At 35.6% G+C, this 20,700-nt stretch overlaps 1 protein-coding gene and 1 long non-coding RNA gene across 2 annotated transcripts; both read left to right on the top strand.

Annotated features, from left to right (window-relative positions):
* Positions 1–9,303: 9,303 nt before the first annotated feature.
* Positions 9,304–16,162, top strand: LOC109174812. The gene is made up of 3 exons (XR_002053183.1): positions 9,304–9,397; positions 10,743–10,746; positions 16,152–16,162. It is a non-coding gene; the product is annotated as an uncharacterized LOC109174812 (long non-coding RNA).
* Positions 16,163–17,329: 1,167 nt separating this feature from the next.
* On the top strand, positions 17,330–19,618 carry LOC109174888 (light-harvesting complex-like protein 3 isotype 2, chloroplastic). Its single transcript, XM_019324129.1, has 3 exons — positions 17,330–17,819; positions 18,967–19,104; positions 19,223–19,618. The coding sequence occupies exons 1-3, from the start codon at positions 17,432–17,434 to the stop codon at positions 19,462–19,464; spliced, it is 768 nt and encodes a 255-aa protein (XP_019179674.1). The 5' UTR covers positions 17,330–17,431; the 3' UTR covers positions 19,465–19,618.
* Positions 19,619–20,700: the final 1,082 nt, after the last annotated feature.

Below are 20,700 nucleotides of genomic sequence, written 5' to 3'. Positions count from 1 at the left end.
TCTCGACAAGACAGTAACCTTTATGAAGATTTATCAAGACACTCATTCTCTCCCATGACGAGAAGAATGTCTCAACTGTCTGAGTTGATTAACCATCATAGGGACAAAAAGGACCTTAAAGTGTGGGACACATATACCCAGGAGCATTAAATGAAGTTGTACTATTCTTCAGAAGCTAAAAGACAAAAATCCTAAGGTTGTTCATGTCTACAACGGCTACATGTTACAAACCGCATTAATGGAGCATTTATTGCGCCAAGCTCTCCGGTCCTTACCCACTGGATAATAGGTTTGAAATTTCATCTCCCTCCAACGGATGAAATTTTCTACACCTATAAATGCCCACCTTCATCAACTTAGAAGGTGCTGGTTCTTTTCACTCGATCAATACTCTCAAGCAAAAGCTCTTGTATAAGCTCACTTTCTTACCAAGCTTTTGTGAACCAGTTTTCAAGGGGTGAAGATTTCTTAAAGAAGTTCATCAATCTTCATCTTCCACCTTGAAGAAGTCTTGCATCTTGTACGAAGCAATCATCCATCATTCAGTCAAGACTTCACCGTGTTGGAGAAATCAGAAATTACTTTCTACCAACCCCAACTCTGAAGAAGACGTTGATAGAGGCGGAGTAAACTCGCGAAGTTGAAAAACCTACAGGAAGCTGTCCGGCTTAGTGATCAAGGAAGCTTTCGTGTGTATTTGTACTAACGAGTGATAGTGCAAACCTTCCATAAGTTGTAGAAGTAGAGTGGAGTAGGCAAAGTTGGCCGAACCACAATAAAAACTTTCATCTCTCTATCTTTTTACTTTCGTGCTTTACTTTTCAGCATTGCATTATCATTCGTCCAAACCGAAAGTAATCTTATAACTTCAAACTGTGCGAAACTAAAATCAATTTAATCTATCCGCTGCGTTACAACCCCGAGAGGTTGCTATTTGCCAAAAATCGAAAAGAGTCTATTCACCCCCCCCCCCCTCTAGACTCTCGTTCTAACCCTACCGGGACCAACAATTTGTACCGCCAAAGGTCAAGCAATTTTGCTGGCAGTTGGCATCTTCCTATTCACCGACCAGGGATGCCCTACAGACAAAGAATATTTATTGTGCTTTATCTTGTCATATGTGCAGGAGGGACCCTGAGAGTGCCTATCATATCTTTGCCCAATGCCCGGAGGCGGTGCGAGTCTGGAACTTACTCGGCATACCTGTGTCGAGAGTTGCTAATGGTAACACTGTTGAGTGGTTCTTTGGTGTCGTGAAACTTTTAAGTGGTGAAAAGCTTTCAAAGTTTGTTATGGCATGTTGGGGAATTTGGTGTAGTAGAAATGAATATGTTTGGCAGGGGGTTGTTTACGAAATGCATGTTATGTTGCACATAGCAATCACCTACTGGAAAAATTATGTACACGCTAATACTGAGGACAATGCAGGTGACACGCCCACTGGAGTCCAACACTGGACCCGTCCGGATTATGGGAGGATAAAGCTCAACACGGATGCCTCCTTGGATTTGTCGAATAACAGGATGGGCTTAGGGTGGGTTCTGCGAGATCATGATGGAGTTTTCTTGGCAGCAAAGAATGTGAGGCTACACGTGACCTATACCGTTAATGAAATCGAGGCTATCAGTGTGAGGGAGGCTCTGAGCTGGCTACAAAATACAGGTCTGGGCAATGTTGATGTAGAAATGGACTCCCAAACTGTTTTTTATTCTCTTTCAGCTGCCTCTTTTATTTCAACTTTCGGACTTTTAGTTGATGATGTAAAAGAATTGGCATCCTTGGTTGATGATGTCCAATTCCATTTTGTTAGACGATCTGCGAATTGTGCTGCTCACACTGTTGCTAGGGCGGCCTTTTCTGAGTCAGATCATGGGGAATGGTTTGATACCCCACCAGCTTTTCTTGTGAACTGTCTTTCTCATGATTTAATGCATTAAGTCTTTGTTTTCAAAAAAAAATATTACTATCTTTTTAAAAATTTATAATAGTTGGCATTTTTAACTTTGAACATTGTTAGGATATAAACTTTCAATTTTCATATAAACTTTTCCAATTGTTAGGATACTCAACTTGAAATGTTTGATATTCATGACATTTGATTTGACTCGAAATCAATTTGATTTCAACTATGTAGACTTGTAAATTAAAGAGATAATTCTATTTTTGGTCATAGTATAGATTTATATATAGATAACAGCTCCTTTTAGTTATGATCATTTGCACATTCATATTAAAATTATATTAAAAAAATAATATTGATATTTGTGGCCCATGTACTTGTGCTCGGCAAATTATTGTATGGACCATGGTCCACACAATGTTATGTGGACCATAATAAAATGTACATTTTTAATATACTAAATGTACATTATTTTTGTACTGAATGTACATTATACAATATAATGTACACTCAGAACAAAAATAATGTACATCCCCTGAATATAATGTACATTATTTTTGTACTGAATGTACATTATTTTTGTACTAAATGTACATTATTTTACAGTAGATAAAATATGGTCCACACAACTTGTGTGGACCATGGTCCATACAATAATGATTGCTTGTGCTCAACTACACAAATATTGTGAGTATCTTGGTGCAGACTATGAGACTAATATAGACATTATTATTAACATATTAATGTTCACTTGAGAAGACATTCATGTTCATATTATATTACGAAGAGACCATTCAAATATCAATATGGCAATATAAGCAATAAAAGTTTGAATGTTGCAAAAATATTAGTCTGATCTCTTTGGAGGGTTAATAAGTGTTTTGCATCATGAGGGTAGTTGTGGAAGATTATGCATAATCTACAATATTAATAAGAATCAATTCAATGAGCTGAGGTTAGGCCTATATAGGGATTAAAAAATATCTGTCCAATTATTTGGTGGAATGAATGATTCAGATTCTTTGAATTTTGAAAAGAAGGTATGACATTAGTACTTTTTACAAAATTGTACTTCTTAGGTTTTGAATCTACATAATTTTGTTTTAACCTTGTCAAATCCATACATTGGCTAGGACTCGTATATAAAGTGAAAATTTTATTAAAAGTCAATAACAAGTCTAATTAACCAATACAAACTTGTCCATATCATAATGGACTTAATCAGGCCCAAGTCCCCAACCACACAACCAAACTTAATCACTTTCAAGATCATTAACACTACTTATATTTTTATTTTTATTATGATTATCTATTAAAAAATAAATATTATTACATGAATTTATTGGGCACAAATTTAGTATGAATTAAATTGGCATGCATTTCTTCAAGGGAGCTGAATATCAGTGTCAATGGTGGTACCAGCCTTCCAATAATCAGGAATGATAGCCTTTTCGGACTCTATCCATTTTTGGCCGCTGACTAAGAACCTAAGTTTAAGCTCTCCCTTTAGTGGGCTTTGCAAGTCAAACACGGTTCCATATGAACGTCGCATTGGTATCCATTTGTAGCTTGCTTTCTGCAACAATTTAGTCAAAACACCTTTAGTAAAACAAGAGGATTTTTGATTAATTACACTTCTGACAAATCAAGATATAGGTGTTTTTAAACACTAATATTAACCATTTAGACTTTAATTTTTTGTAACTAGAGAAACGCAACCACATCTGAGAGTGTGTACGCGATAAACCCATCTTGTGATTCTAGTTGGCAAATGATAACAAGGAAGTAAACCAAGTTGCACATAGATGCATAGTTGACCGGCTCAAACCAAAAAGGACAAGCGAGGTAAACCAGCCTAAATTGCTCATAGCCTGAACGGGCTTAGCTCACTAGTTTAATAGACAGTATTTGGAAGAGAGACCATTTCGGGAATTATAAATCCATTAGGGATTTTTTAAGATAAACTAGAGGATATATTTAGGATATTTTCAAGAGAAAACGATATTTGAGTTTCCCAATCACATATAACATTACTAGGCATGTTTATGATAATATATTTTCATACTTTGTTATGGGGGAGAAAATACATTTAGTCAATTTAATTTATTGACTATAAGAAAGATCATAGTTAGTAACATACTAACTTTCATACTTCTTATTTTGTGATTTTCATTCATCACATGTTGAGAAAATCCATCAAGGATTTTAAATATAAGTAACAAGTTACCCATATAAATATGTGATAACTATAACTATTAGCTACATATCTAATTTATTTACTGCTAGTTTTATTGAATAGCGGAATATAAAGTCATGACTAATATTGGGTCTCTGCGAAAACTCTCAACTCGCCTTTTATTAGCGAGTTTTGATTTGTATGCCTTAATTGTTGTTTTCTATCAAAACAGTTAGCACGCTGCAAGCGTTATACTACTGTTTTCATTTCTGGATCCAGATTTAAGTATTTATGAGCAATAGAGGCAAAATATGTTGTCGACAACTGTAACAGTTTTGTAAATATCTTTTATACACATGACAATTTTGTGTCAACCAAATATATGGCATTTCCCAAGAGTATTTGAATTTGGTTGTTCCGCTTCCCCAATATTTTAGTTATTTGGTGCACCTACAATTTTACGGGGGGTTTTCGCCTTCTAGACGAATCTCTTCGGGATAAAATTTTTATATTTCTGGAGTGGAAATTTCTATACTAGATCTAGTTTTGTAAATTCTTAAACCAATATATGCTTCTGGCAAAGTTACCATTGCTTGGTCCACAAGGCTAAATGATCTCTTTATTCAAATACTTGGGTATCAATAAAGGGGATCATCTTTTGGGCCAAGGGTGGGTCTCATTGCCTTGTGGGGGGCTTAAGTGGCTCCCCCGGTTAAAACACAGAGTTCTGTGCGGGGGGTTGACCCTGCACTCTTGGGGTGAGGACTTAGGGTTTACTCGGAGTGTAACATCTAGGGGCAGTGGCTGAATCATCTTGGGATGGCATGATGGCTTGTAGGGAAGAAATGGTGGGAAGACCAATGGCATTGTACATGGGGACATGATAGACCACGATGTTGTACCTTGCTTACCAATAAGAGGGATTGTGAATGTCTTGGTGAGAAAAGAATGAGATGCACTTAAGGAGTTGTTCAAGAATGAGACCGGGACTATGGCTTTAGCTTTAGAAGAGCTTTATGCTTGCTGCTTGGGTCTTAGGCCGAATGGCCTTGAGTTTGTAAAAGCCATGTGGCCTTGTTAGAAGTTAACTTGTAATGGCCAAGTGTTTGGCCGAATGGCCTTCTTAGGCCTTGGTAGATATAGTCATTTGAACCATATAGTTTGTAAGGTTTATGGCCTTTGTTTGTACAGATAGATCACTTTTGGACCAAGTAGCTTTTGTAGGGTTCTAAACCCATTTTGGTCACTTTGTAATGCTTGGTTACTTTGTAGGGTTCTAAACCCCATAGTTTGTAATGCTTGGTCACTTTTGGACCAAGTCAACAGTTGTAGGGCTTTGCCCCCTCTTTTTCTTCAATGATATACAATTCCTTTTGGTTTAAAAAAAATTGTAGGAAAAAAAAAATGTTTCTGGCATAATGGTAGAGATGTTTAGTCCTAGTTGGGGATTTCAACTCTTAAGATATTTTCTATGGACTTAGTCACTCCTTGGGATTTCTAGCAGATAATTTGTTCAATGTCTGAACTTCTGGTTCTATAAGGCTAGTACATGGATTTGAAAATTTGTATCAATTTCTCGGCATTTAATTAATTAGAAATTTCAAATCTCCCCCTAATGCCGAGAAAAGATCTTATAATGCAACCAACATCACTGTTGATTTCTCATGATTGGATATAGTTAGAAGGGTTGCATACTAACAAAAATTAAACGTAGATAGGGAAATGCATCATGTACTAGTGTATGTGATATGTAGTGGATCAGGATATTGGTTATTCAATTTTTGAAGGTCCCCCAAAAAATATTTCCTCTAAAAATGCTTAATTTGCTTTTCAAAAAAAAATGCCATAAATAATATGAGCAAAAATATGACATGCATGCATGGAGCTAACATCTCTTAGTATATTGTTGAAATTAGACACCAAACATTCAAAAAAAAAATGCTGTCGAATTTTCACTTCTGGTGAAAGAGTAGCCACAACTCTCATAATATAATCCCGCTCCATATCATTGTTAAAATTTTGCTTGAGCAAAGCCAAGAGCATTGTACAATGCCCGGGCAGCAACAAGCCTAGCATAATTATTCCCTTAAAGTCTTGGCAGTAATATTAAAAGCAATTTAAACTATGGGTACACATACGAAACTTATGTGGATAAGTGACATGTATAGCATGGAAAACCATTAGCATTTAGCCATAGCATAGAGATCGTGTAGCAATAATCTGTGTGGCAATTGGTTTATATATGTACCAATGGGAAGATATATATGGATAGGGCTGTTAACGAACAGAACATAAACGAACGGAGGTTGTTCGTGTTCGTTTGTTAAGGAATTTGGAGTGTTCGTGTTCGTTTGTTAAGGTTTTTGAAAATCCTGTTCGTGTTCGTTTGTTAAGCGTTCGTTAGTGTTCGTTAACGTTCGCGAACACGTTCACGAACGTGTTCATTAACGTTAACGAACATGTTCGCGAACGTGTTTGTTAACGTTCGTGAACACGTTCGCAAACGTGTTCGTTAACGTTAATAAACACGTTCACACACATGTTCATTAACAAGCACGTTCACGAACATATTCATTTATGTTCATGAACACTTAAACAAACATCTGCACATGTTCATGATCACAATTCGTTCGTGAACAATAGTCAAACAAACAACACAACTACAAAACTAATATAATATAATATGTTTGTGAACATGTTCGCGGACATTATTAAACGAACACAAACGAGCTTGTTCACGAACATTGTTAAACAAACATAAACGAGCTTGTTCACGAACATTAGTAAACGAACACAAACGAGCTTGTTCACGATCTCTTAGCAAACGAGCTTACAATTGTTCAAGCTCTGTTCGTTTATTAACCGAGCTCTAAATTTTGTTTGTTAATGTTCGTTTACCTTGACAAACGAACATAAACGAACGCTTACCGAACACGAACACGAATAGTTTACCGAAAACTATGTTCGCTAACACCCCTATATATGGATAATCAATATATATTGATTTTGACGGCAATTTTTTATATGGACAAGGAAACATAATTTTTGGGTGAGTTACACCAATTTCCATGAATGCACAACCAATTAACCATAAATAATAATAAAACTTATGGTAAGGAGATGAGTATAAAATGGCACATAATGAAGAAAGTGCAATTTGTCATACTTGTGTAGAACTGTGAGAATGGAACCAGTGCATGCTTCTCAGGCTCCCTAAGCGGTGGAAAGCATCGATGATAACTTGACAAAAAAAAGTTCAAGTGAATGTGTCTACAATATTATGACTTGCATGCTATGAAGTATATGATTAGCATTTGCAGAAGCAAGTCAAATTCCAGACATATGAACCATGAGAAATAAGGCTATGAGGGATTGCATTAGCCTTCCTGGTTTTACTATGCATCCATTGTATATATTGCTTCCTTGGATAATCTATCTTTCTCAATATATATTATTTGTACAAAGCTATAGATTACAAGCAAAATCAGACAAACAAATGTGTGACATTGAGGAGATTAAAAGGCTCAAATTTGTCACCCGTTTCCGATTGGCCGATGATCGGATGCCTGCGCCAATTCCGGGGGACAGTGCGCAGCTGCCACTTTCCGACGAACAGAGTGGGCTGACTGAGAAAGGGGATTCGGAATCGCCGCGCTTCATCCCCAAGATATGCATTTTTCCTTTGATTTTTTATGCAGTGACTGAGCCGCCGGAATGGTCTTCCAACGACGAAGGCGCGATCCAAGACTTGGAATCGCAGGGAACCTCCGATTGACCATCCGATCATTGGCGATCGATCTGCTCCGGCGGTCAGGCTAGGGTACGCGGAAACCTCTCGTCGGAGTGGGCGCTGGAGTGGTGAAGCCGGCCTCGTGCGAAGCTTTCCGATCGGGAGGCTGATGTGCCTCCGTTGCTTACTCTACCTATGAGAGGCACCGGCAGGGAATGCAGCGCCGCGGCGATGGGGAACAAAGCACATGTAAATACATTGGATCTGGATATTTGGTTCATAGAGCAAAGTGTGGATAACGTGTTGTATAATGAAGTTAGAAGAGCAAGAAAAAAGAATATACAAATAATGGAGAGGGAAGGAGGGTCATTTTATTCATCTTTTCTTTATGATACAAGGTGTGCCCATCTATATATATATATATATATATATATATATATATATATATATATATATATATATATATATATATATATAATACAAAGGATATAAATATACATAATGAGCAATCAAAGCATCCATTACGTCCATTACAATTACTATCGTGCATTTTACTGCAGTACTATAAATAATTAAAATTAAAAAAAAATATATTTTTACTTATATTATTTAATATTTAATAAATAAATATAATAATTAATAACATTTATGAAATAAATACATGACGTTTGGTTGGAGGAGGGGGAATTATGTGGGAAAAGAATTGTAATTCTATGGGAGTTGAATTACTGGGAATAAAGTAGGAATTTAAATTTCAGTGTTTGGTTGACAGGAATAGAATTACTGGAATTTCAATTCCAATGTTTGGTATACATGGGAATTGAAAGGGAATAAGTAGTATAAAGTCAAAAATGTCAATTATTGTTGTTAGACATTAATTTTAGGTTAAAAAGGGAAGGGGTAATTTTGACTCATCACTATCTTTTTTTTCCAGGAATTAAAATCCCGGGGGACATGGTTTTTTAATTCCATGAAAATGGGGGAATTGCAATTCCATGGAATTGCAATTCCCTCCAACCAAACTACGGCATTTAATGACCTTTGGAATTAAGTGGGAAGGGAATTTAAAATACCTCCAACCAAACACCCTGATAGGGAAAGAAGGCAATGGCTTTGCCTTTTTTTTTTTTTTTCAATTAAAAAAAATGAGAGGGGAAAGAAGGCAATGTCATTGCCGTTTTATGGAAATTCAAACTCATTAAAGGGTATGAGTACTTTACACAAAATAATCTAGGGTTAAAAATGCACAAAGTTGTCTTGTCTTCTTAAAATCTATACATTTTAAGTAATGACGGGATAAAGTTTGGTTAAGGTTGGGTCTGATTCAATTCAAGTCCATTATAATATAAATAAATTTGTACTTGTAGAGTTGTAGTAGATGTCATTAAAGCTAGGAATTTCTTACTAGGGATGGCAACGGGGCGGGGGCGGGGAGTATACTCCCCATCTTCATCCCCGACCCCGTCTCCGGCGGGAAATTGAAAATATTCTTCATCCCCGTCCCCGGCGGGGAATTGAAAATATTCCCCATCCCCGTCCCCACGAGGGAATTAGGCGGGGACAGAGATTCCTCATTCCCCGTCAACTTTGAGTCAAAATGTTGTTGGAAAAATAGCTTAAAATGACATGTTAAGTGGCTATTTTGTGGTACAATTATTAGTGGGGTCCACTTCTGATTTGGGTCGGATCAAAGTGGATTCGGATTCCAACTAAAAGAGCTTGAAAGGGCTTGATTCAAGCCCGAGCTCGTGTGCGCCGGCACCTGCAGGCACGAATGTCGTCCGGAATAAGTTATGCCAAACTTCGGAATCAATTTTCCAACATATGCCACTGGATGTGGCCGAAACCATAGGTCTCGGCCATGAAACCTATATGGTTTCGGCCTAACTGCCTAGAAGGTCTCGGCCATGAGGCCGAAACTTATATGGCCGAAACAAGTAGTTTCAGCCTGTGGCCGAAACATGCAGGGCCGAGACAGTAAAGGGCCCATGGCCGAAACTTGGAAGTTTCGGCCTGGGGTCAAAACTGGAAGTTTCGGCCTGCACGAACCTGTACTATTTTCTGTGACCGTTGGGTGTTCAATTCTTACTGTTACGGAATTAATTCTTTGAATTAATTCCAATCTTAAATTTTCGAATTGAAACCCAGGTTAAAGGTTGCTGTTACAGGAAGGTGGAGGGGTGCCCTTAAGTGCCTAATTAAAAGCTATTAAATCCTTCACCCCTATATAAAGAGGAGTTGGGCAGTAGATATTTACACACAAAAATTTGGAACACGAAAGTTCATCTTTTTAGCCTCAAAACCTCTCTGCTTCTACTTCTTCTTAAGCCATACTGTGTTCATAGCCTTGTCTTGCTCGCCGAATTCTTTGTTTGAATGCTCAAACATTGAATCATAGCAAGTTTTATCCTAGGAAGCTTAGGCCACAACGCTCCTAGCATCTTTGGGAGGTGGCAAATAAGGTTTTAAGGAAAGAGTGATCGCTTGACTCTTGCAAAAACCCAACACCAAACACTAGCCAAATTCTCCATCTTTCCTTCCCTATTTTTTCCAAAAAATAATAATCTTTTTAGTTGATTATTATTTATTTTTTCTACCAACGGATCCAACAAATGTTAAATAATTTTAAATTTTAATAATAAAAATTTTAAAATATAAGTCCTAATTTCAGAAATTAACATATTAACTCTCTCTCTCTATATATATATGTGTGTGTGTGTGTGTAGCATATATTACCTGTATATATAGTAGATTGCAATATATAATACTGCCACTTATATATATAGTTAATTACATATATGAATATAGTATAATGTTAGTGTACTGTTAGTATAAGTGCAATAGTGCCACTTATATAGTATTACTATTTTATATATATTGTCACTATTATATTTATTTATTAATTAATTTATTCGGGGACGGGGCAGGGCGGGGAGGGGTGTCCCCGTCCCCATTCTCCGAAAATCTTTTCCATCCCCGTCTTTGGTCCCCGTCCTCGTTCTCCGAAAATCTTCCTCATCTTCGTCTTTTTCGGGGCGGGGATCTCGTCAGGGACGGGGCACATTGCCATCCCTATTTCCTACAAATTTACAAATTAATATCTACACCATAGGATAAACTAGAGTTAATTACCGAAATGGTCCCTTGACTATAGTGAAATTACCAATTTGGTCCTTGACTAATTTTTTTAACCAATTAAGTCCCTCAATTTTAAAAATCTTAACCAATTTGGTCCTCCGTTTGTTTGACCGTTAGTCAACCGTTAACTTGGGACAAAATTGGTAATTTTGCTATAGTCAAGGGACCATTTTGGTAATTATCTTTAGGGGGGTGGGCAATTCAGTTTAGTTTTCTCGAACTGAACCGTATCAAACCGAACCGAACTAATTTGGTTTGGTAATATACAGAACAACCGAACGGTATTGGATTCTTGTATACCGAACGGTTCAATAAAAAACCGATCCGAATTATTCGGTAAAAAATTGAACTGAACCGAATACCGTTTGATTTTTTTAAAAAAATATATAATAATAATAATAAATAAATAAAAAGTAAATCCAAGTCCCACACTGCTTGCTCTGTCGTTCAGCTCATATTTTCACGGGTATCTCTCGTAAATGTTTTATTTGATTTCTTTATGGTTTGTTATCAAAAGTTATATATTATATGTTATGGTGTTTACATAGTCCATATCCAAATTCCAAAGTCTTATAACAAAATAGCAATCCAAAGTTCAAACGGTATTCGGTTCGGTTCGGTTTTTACCGAACAAATTCAGTTCGGTTCGAGTTTTTATCGAACCGTTCGGTATATAAGAATCTATTACCGTTCGGTTGTTCGTTATATTACCAAATCTAACTAGTTTGGTACGGTTTGGTTTGAGAAAACTAAACCGAATTGCCCACCCTTAAAGTTAATTACCAAAATGGTCCCTTGACTATAGCAAAAAATTACCAATTTGGTCCCAAGTTAACGATTGACTAACGGTCAAACAAACGGAGGACCAAATTGGTTAAGATTTTTAAAATTGAGTGACTTAATTGGTCAAAAAAATAGTCAATGACTAAATTGATAATTTCGCTATAGTCAAAGGACAATTTTGAAATTAACTCGATAAACTATTATAAACTGCACTAGTATTCATATCTGACGTCATCTCAAAATCCACTATTTAACCTGGTAGTACACATCAGCACATCCTAAGCAATGTTTTTTTCCTTAGTTCTCCTTTGATCTTGATGTGTATTTATGCAATTCATATTTGCTCACTCTTGAGAACAACAAAATGTATCTTTGTGTGCATGTGTATTTTAGGAGTGGGCACATGTCGGATTCGGGTTCAACCCGTGTCTAAATATGTTACCCGAAAGTTTTCAGGCCCTGTGTTTTTAAATCCGAAACCGAATCAAAAATTAACCGATTCTTTTTGGGTTCGGGTACATTGAGTCGGGCATATTTCGGGTTCGGGTGATTAAACCCAAAAATATAAATCTTTTTTAAAAAATAAAAAATTCTAAATGTTTTGAGCTAGAAAGTTAGTAAATACAGTAATAAGAACCCCCTATTACATCAAAGGCATTGAGAAAATAAAGAAAGAAAATAAAATTCTAAAATAAACCTAAAAGATCTAAATTAATAATTTACAACAAAAAACTTTATTAACATTACAATAATTTACTATTCTAATAAAATAATGATTAGAGACATGAAACATAAATAACAATTTTTTTATTTTTTTAAAAAAGCAATGAAAATCCTTGGCAAGTTCAGTTAAAGCTGTAGTTGTATTCCGATCCCCTCTCCTCAAATTCCATATTTTGCTACAATAAAGAGAACCAATATCACTGTTATTTGAAGAGAGAATGAACATAAATAGAGAAATAGAGAAATGGTGTAACAAAATAATGTAATATTAGATTGGTTTGCAGATTCAAATAGCATTACAGTATAAACAAGCTATTCCAAAAGTAGGGAGAACCAATTCATACTTATTTGTCAAAGCACAAAAGAGAACAAAGCAAGTTAAGCAACTAAGCCAAAATGGTATTTCTTTCACCAATACAAATATACAATACTTACAATATTTTGTTGGAAAATTAGCTTAAAAATGACATAAAATGGCATTATAAGTGGCTACCTTGTGGTACAATTATCAGTGGGGTCCACTTCCGATTTGGGTCGGGTCAAAGTGGATTCGTGTTCTTCGTAGTGAGACGAAGAGATTGATATATTGTACGCTCAAAACGGATAATGGGTGAATGAGATATTGATTCTCAAAGTAGACCCATTTGAATTGGGAAATGAAGGGAAATGTAGGACTTTGTCCCACATTGGTTTGGAAACAAGATTTGCCCCCCTTATATACATGAGCTCTTTTCAAGCTTGTAGAATTGTATAGCATAGAGGCTCTCTCGCGCGGGGGGAGGGGGGGGGGGGTGCAAATCAAAATCCAACTAGAAGAGCTCAAAAGGCTTGAATCAAGCCCGAGCTCGCGTGCGCGGGCACGAATGTCGTCCGGAAATTGGCTGGCCGTGCGGGCTAAGTTATGCCAAACTTCGGTATCATTTTCCATCTGTTATAGTCACTTGGTTCGGTTGTGGTGCACCGAGAGCACAACTCTCGTGCATCTGTGACCACGAGAGATGTACTCTCGTGTTGCTGGTCCGTATGCTCTCGTGTGAACCTGCACCCCAACGGTCTGAAACCCGAAAGTTCAGCCTGTTGTACAGATTAAACTCATCTGTTACGGAATTAATACTGTTTTAATTCCAATTTTAAATTCTGAGTTTAATCCTACTTAGTGGGTGACCGTTACAGGTGTTATACAATTGGTTTTAATCCCAATTTACTGCCATGTTGAATGCTATCCCTTCCAACGAGCCCTATATAAAGAAGAGGTTGGGCAGAAGCATTTTACACACACAGTGAGAAAAACGAAGGAATTCCAGTATAGTTTTCAGCTTCAAAACTTCTGCTTCTACTCTCTTCTTTCCCCAGCTTTGTTTTGTTCGCCGGGCTCTTTGTTTAGGTGCTTAAACAAAGAGTCGTAGCACGTTTTATCCTGGGAAACCTAGGCTACAACGCTCCTAGCACTTGTGGGAGGTAGCAAATAAGGTTTTAAGGAAAAGAACCTTGTGTTCGAACTCGTGCTAAAGCCTTCACCCAAACACTCAACTCTTTTCCTTCCCGGTTTTCTGTTTTCCCTAAGTTATAATAATTTTCTGTAGAATTATTATATTTGGGGATTTTTCACCTTTTTACCCAACATATTTAAATGAGATAAAAGGGAGAAAAATCACTTGAATCAACCTTATTGCACATGAATTTGTCTAGATCTACTTATTTTCAAATCAAAATTGATGTACTTGGCTATATCTACTAATTTACACGCACAGTAATACAAAAACTTCAATATTTATAGTCACCTTTATCTCCTTTAAATTTTCAATACACACACAAGTAGGCAAGCAGCAATATCCTATAGCAGGGAATATTCTTCACTTTTGGAGTTTCAGCCATGGTCAAGCTCACTGCACATTGCATAAGATCAAACACACAAATTGTTGCACATAAATTATCTGTTTATATCCTATATTAGATTGGAGAACTGAGAGGTAGGAACTGGTGATTGGCGAAGGTGAGAGATCAGAGTGATGGATGATATACTGAGATGAGATCTGAGAGACAAAGAACGGAGAAGAGAAGTGAGAGAAACAGACAGAGCCGGGATAAAGGAGAAGAGGGGATTCAGAGACGGGCGAGTGGCGGGAGAGAAAGGAGGCGGAACTGGGATCGAATCCGAATCTAATATTTTAAAACCGCGAACCGAACCGAATTACAAGCCTTCAACACAGTTTTATCCGGTTGGACCCGAACTGGGTCGAATCTGAACCGGGTCGAATCCGAACTGGACTGTATTTTCCGGGTTGGGCCCACAAAAATTCGGGTTTGACCCAAAATATGCCCACCCCTAATGTATTTGTATAGGTATAGCTGTATGCCTATATTCCTATAGAATTTCTTTTTCGATAGTGTTCTTATTTGTTGTGTTGGTTTCTTCCAATATCTCAAGAAATAAAGCCATTTGAATATGTATTATCTCCAAGATTTGTTAACATTTGATTTTAAAAAAAAAACTTTCAATATTAAAATGACTTTGCAAAAACAAACCATGTTTATATTGCACATGTATGTAGTACAGTGGTCCATCAATAATTGCTCATTTAATTTCGATGTTATGATCCTGCACAATAACAATGAAGAGGGGGTGAGAATGCACAAAATACTTGCCTGCATGAAATGTATAAATTATGAATTGCATGTGTATTAAATGTATAAATTAGAATATTTATGAATGTTCTATTGGTGCATGCTTAGATTGTCCATTTCAATATATTTTGAAATGTATTGTCTTGAAAAAATAGTTTTTGTATTCACAGATCAGACAAATATCCATAGGTTTAAAAACATACAATTTCTAAAGTAGTATTTTAATTTCTTTTCTTAAAATAGATATGGTGTTATAATTTATACAAGAAATTTTATAATGCCACATATATAGGATTGGGAGCAAATGAAAGCAATTATTCTTGTGAGAATTGTGAACTACTTATTGTATATCTTGTAATGTTTGATTGTGTATTCGCGCGTGCATAACTAATTGTACGTACATCTGAAAAAAAGAATATTATTAAAACACATTATAAAGTATTTTTTTTTTTTAAAAAAAACACATTTTTGTAATTACGATTGTGCAATTTATAGTGCATTTTCTTCAACTATTGATACCTAATTTGTGCAGTTTGCATTCTTCCAGAAGAAGCAAATACAGTGCTCCTCCAGAAGTACTCCTTTCGGAAGAAGCAAATACAGTGCTCCTTCCAGAAGGAAGGAACACTTCCGTCAATAGTTAGGTGAAAAATTGGACGACAAGACCAAATGTGATACAAATTACATAGTCATGCACCTAATTAGAAAATTTTAATAGTCAAGAACAAAATGTGATTCATGTATAATAGTTAGGGGGCCAAAAGTGATATTTTTTCTATTGTATTAGTAGACGAGAGAGATCATTCGGCGCAGGACGCATTACTACCAATTAGGTAAGGGTCGCAGTTGTATGAGAGCATCTCACGGATCCGTGAGATGTAAAATGAAAATGTAATACTTTTACATTTTGATGTAAAAGTAAAAATTTCTCTATTTTATTAGTAGATGAAATGTAATATTTTTACATTTTGATGCTATATAAAAGTATTACATTTTTCATCAAAAAGTATTACATTTTCCCTTATAATAAGTAATGTTGGCAAGTGTTTTTTTTTTTTTTTTTTACTTATAAGGAGGTGTTTGATTGGATAGAAAAAATTTTCCATGGAAAATGTTTTCCTAAAAGTGAAGGAAAATGATGTTTTATGTTGTTTGGTTTGATGGAAAACATTTTTCATTTGGAAAAAGTTTTCTTTAAAAATGAAGAAAACCAATTCCTAGCTCATCCTAGGTATTTTGTTTTCCTTGGAAAAAGTTTTCCATGAAAAACTAATATGACAATTTTACTCTCACCATTCTTTATTAATTACTCTTATTATATTATTATTATTGTTGTTGTGTAGGGTTATATTTGTCATTATACTCATTATTCATTACCATTCCAAACTCAACCAAACAATGAAATTCATATTCACAGTAATTTCTTTTCCACCAACCAAACAATGGAACCTATTTTCTTGGAATTTATTTTCCATGAAATTTCAATTCCATTTCCATTCAATATTTAAGAAAAAATGTAATACTTTTAAATCAAAATGTAAAATTATTATATTTTTCTTCAAAAGTATTACACTTCCCATATAACTAATAAGCATTTTATTATTCCTGATTAGTATTACATTTTTCATTATTAAATTTTTATCTTGACGCGACTTGTCTCACGTATAAAGATCCGAGACACAATCTTACACAAATTTTTGACATTAAGTAATGATTAGTGCCCAACGGGGCTTAAACTATCCTCAACCCGGAATGTTTATCACTTTTAAGGGTGAGGTGGAAAAAAAATTCATTTTCCTTTTTGTTTCAATGCCACATTGTTTATCAAGGTTGCTAATGACAACTTTTGTTGCCAAATGACAATTTTTGTATTTTTCTTTTAAAATTTTATTATTATATATTTATTTATTTATTTATTGAAAGTAAGGTCACTTTTAAAAGTGAGAGAATATTACAAAGATGTAAAAAAAAATAGTAAATTAATTGTAAATTTGATAATGTAAAAAATAAAAATAAGGTCCAAGTCATAAAAATGAGAGGATATTGTATAGATAAAGATAATCTTATTTTACTCGCTACTTGCAATTAACTCCTTAAAAAAAAAAACGTAATGATTAGTTTTGTATCCTGTGGCTCTGATTGGAGTTGGGAAAAAGTTTATATGAAAAGTGATATTATTGGGTGCGTATTAAAAAAAATATAAATATATTAAGAAAAAAAAAAAACAACAATTTTGGCAACTGCCTAAGCTACAAAGTAAAACGCCCAATTGTGATTGTGAGGCTGAGGTTATCCCCAACTCGGCAGCCCAACAATGTTCTGAGATTTCCTTTCTGCATTTCCTCAGCCAACCACAATGGCCGCCATGCCCCTTTTCTCATCGCCTTCTCCATCTCACTTCCCCACTCTTGCTCCTTCAAAACCCCATCTTTCCCAACGCCCACTCTTCATCTCTCTCAAAAAGCCCAAGAATCTCCCATTCTTGATTTCCGCAAGTGCTGCTGCTGCTGGGAATGGGTCCGGCTTGGCTTCTGTGGAGGAGCAAGAGACGACGGTGGGTGAGGCTCCTGAGGCTAATGGGAAGGCCTTGAACTCCAACGGGTCGCCGCCGGCTGTGGCTGTCGAAGCTCCGGCGCCGGAAGTGGTGAGTAAGTTCCAAGATCCGAGATGGGTGGGTGGGACTTGGGATTTGAGTCAGTTTCAGAGTGATGGGAAGACCCATTGGAATTCTGTGATTGATGCTGGTGAGCCTCTCCCCTTTGTCTCTCATTTCTGATTTTATATCATTTTATGATTTTAGTTTATGATTTATTCATGAATTGATGAATTTCCAAAATTTGGTTGATTATGCTACTCATATCAAGTTTGATTATACAGAATTTTCATTGCTAATTGTCTTCCTATATTAAGCTAATGGTTGGACTAGTTGGACTGATTACTTATATTTATAGTGCTCAACACGCCCCTCATGTGTGCGGGTGAATACTAGATAGACCTTTGGCACGAAAGGAAGTCTGAGCTGATAGTTGGATAAACATTTATTACTTATATTTACGATATTTATGGTGCTTATTGTCACATGTAGGCATCTTTTGATACAAGCATTTAGAAGCAAGTGTTTAAGAAATGTATGGTGGATTTTAGCATAAAAGGAACCATATGAGAGGTGAAGATTGGTTTTTTTACTTAGAAACACTTCTAAAGATTAAATACTTAAAAAGATAAGTGGGAGAGCTTCTCAGACTAACCACTTCATACTCTCTTGTAAAGTCGACGTGAGATTGTATCAGTGTATCATAAATTTAACAATGGGGTTCGCCTGGTGGAAGGGGCTACGCCTCTCAATATGGCATACAAGAATTTGAATCTCTATAGGGAGTAGTTCTTTCTAAAAAGAGCTCGACACTATCTAAGATCTGATGGCTTAATTTCAACTCTTATTTTGGGCGAATGTATGGTTTGGATTCAATGTTTGATCTTTTCCCTTCCTTAGTGATTATGAACTATATTTTCCATTTTTCTTTTTCTTTTGCCAGATGTTATTGCACAATCACCAAATTATTAGTTTGCACTACATAGCTCTATTCTTTGCTTCAGCTTTATGTTTTGCAGTGCGGTTTGAAGCCAAAATTTAATAATTCGCTAACCGGTCTGTTCATATGCAGTTGTGTTTCACTCTCACTGTTTTTCACGTTTCCCTTTTGAGTTAAGAGAGTGCAATGTGTCATTAAACTCTCCCTTTCCATTAGGAACCATTTGTTTTATCATAACTTTAGATGAAAATGTGTTGGGGATTGTGTTCCTATATTATAAATATACCCAACCACCACAACATTCAGCGTGTAGATTTTTCTCTTGACACATAATTATGCGACGTTAACTATATTGCAGAGGCTAGGAGGAGGAAATGGTTAGAAGATAACCCGGAGTCATCAAGTAATGAGGACCCCGTGGTTTTTGACACTTCAATCATTCCTTGGTGGGTATGGATGAAGAGGTTCCACCTTCCCGAAGCTGAACTCCTTAATGGTTTGCTCCGAGACCCTTTTCCCCTCGTTTCTTACAATTCCAAAAACGCGGGTTTTTGCGAGTTGTTTTACGGTTCATCTGAATAGAGCTGCAATATAATGGTGAAAACTTTATGCAGGGCGGGCTGCAATGGTCGGGTTCTTTATGGCATACGTGGTTGATAGCTTGACCGGGGTTGGCCTCGTCGATCAAATGGGCAATTTCTTCTGCAAAACGCTGTTGTTCGTAGCTGTATCGGGTGTCCTCTTGATCAGAAAGAATGAGGACATAGAAACACTGAAGAAGTTGGTGGAGGAGACAACTTTCTATGACAAGCAATGGCAAGCAACTTGGCAAGAGGAGACCCCTAAGGATTCTTGATGATGAAGAGAGTTTAATTTATTCTCTTTTTAACTTTGCACTTTTTGCAACTTCTTGGAAATTTGTATTTTGGAATATATTCCACTATGTATGTAACTTGCATTTATACTCTTTTGTATTGTCAATGGAGAAATAGAATCCTTATTAGGACTTATGTATTCTAGTTAGATTAGGTCTATATATCCCGGTCTTGTTGTGATTCTTATATTCTGTTTATTATGCTGTATTCTGTGACTTTTGATTAATCAAGAATATTCCGTTCATATTTAGTATTAGTTAGTTAGGATTTTTTTTTTTTTAGGGTTTGTCTATCTCGGTCTTAAACTAGATTTGGTTTAAGACTTAGTCGAGTCTCTATAAAATCAGTCTCGATGATTAAAAGACTAGCCACTTTTTAAAATTTGGATAGTGTAGTTCGTTCTAATCTATATTTTGTATTATGTACGATTAGATTTAACCTGTTTAAACTGACATAAAATATAAGACAACGAGTTTACGTGACTCGAAAATTAGTTGTTTCGACAAGCTTTAGCAAACTACATAGTTTACATGACCTTCTTTCACATCTAACATTTACTACAAAATCAACCCCCAAATTATCCTATGGAGTGTTCTTTTGTTTGGACTTTGGAGCACTTCATTGGATAAAATGTCCCTTTCTGTTGGGATAAGGTATCAGGCATGATCCAATAAGCAATAACCTATTTCATATCTAATCTAAATCCAATCTATCTAAATCTAATTTAGAATAAAATATATAATAAATATAAGTAAAAAACATATAAAAATATAATGAATTTAGGTTAGTACTCTTGATTTATGTTTGTATTTTTATGCTTATTGAGTGTAAATCGTGCTACAAATATTATACTATTATTTTTGTTGAACAAAATTACCCTTACATTGTTTAACTTTCGTTAGTGTATATTAAATGCTACCATAATTATATTTAATCATTTACTATATCTAAAAATTTTACTTTAACAATTATTAATCATATCATAATTATTACTAAATTATCAACTATAAATTGTAATAAACTGTGTATTTTATGACTTTAAAAAAAAATTATATACTATCATTTTTGAAAAGTTATTTTAATATAACTATGATTTGAACATCGAGTATTAATATTGTGTATTTTTTTTTTATATTACTGGCTCTATTACAATATAGTATATGTTCATACATACGTTTTCAACATATTGAAGTACAAAGAAGTCAATGCGTCCGCGG

This window comes from Ipomoea nil, unplaced genomic scaffold (assembly GCF_001879475.1).
Source record: "Ipomoea nil cultivar Tokyo-kokei standard unplaced genomic scaffold, Asagao_1.1 scaffold0666, whole genome shotgun sequence".
NCBI lineage: Eukaryota > Viridiplantae > Streptophyta > Magnoliopsida > Solanales > Convolvulaceae > Ipomoea > Ipomoea nil.
The sequence above is the reverse complement of the archived record's forward strand: the minus strand, read 5'-3'. Positions and strand labels throughout refer to the sequence as shown.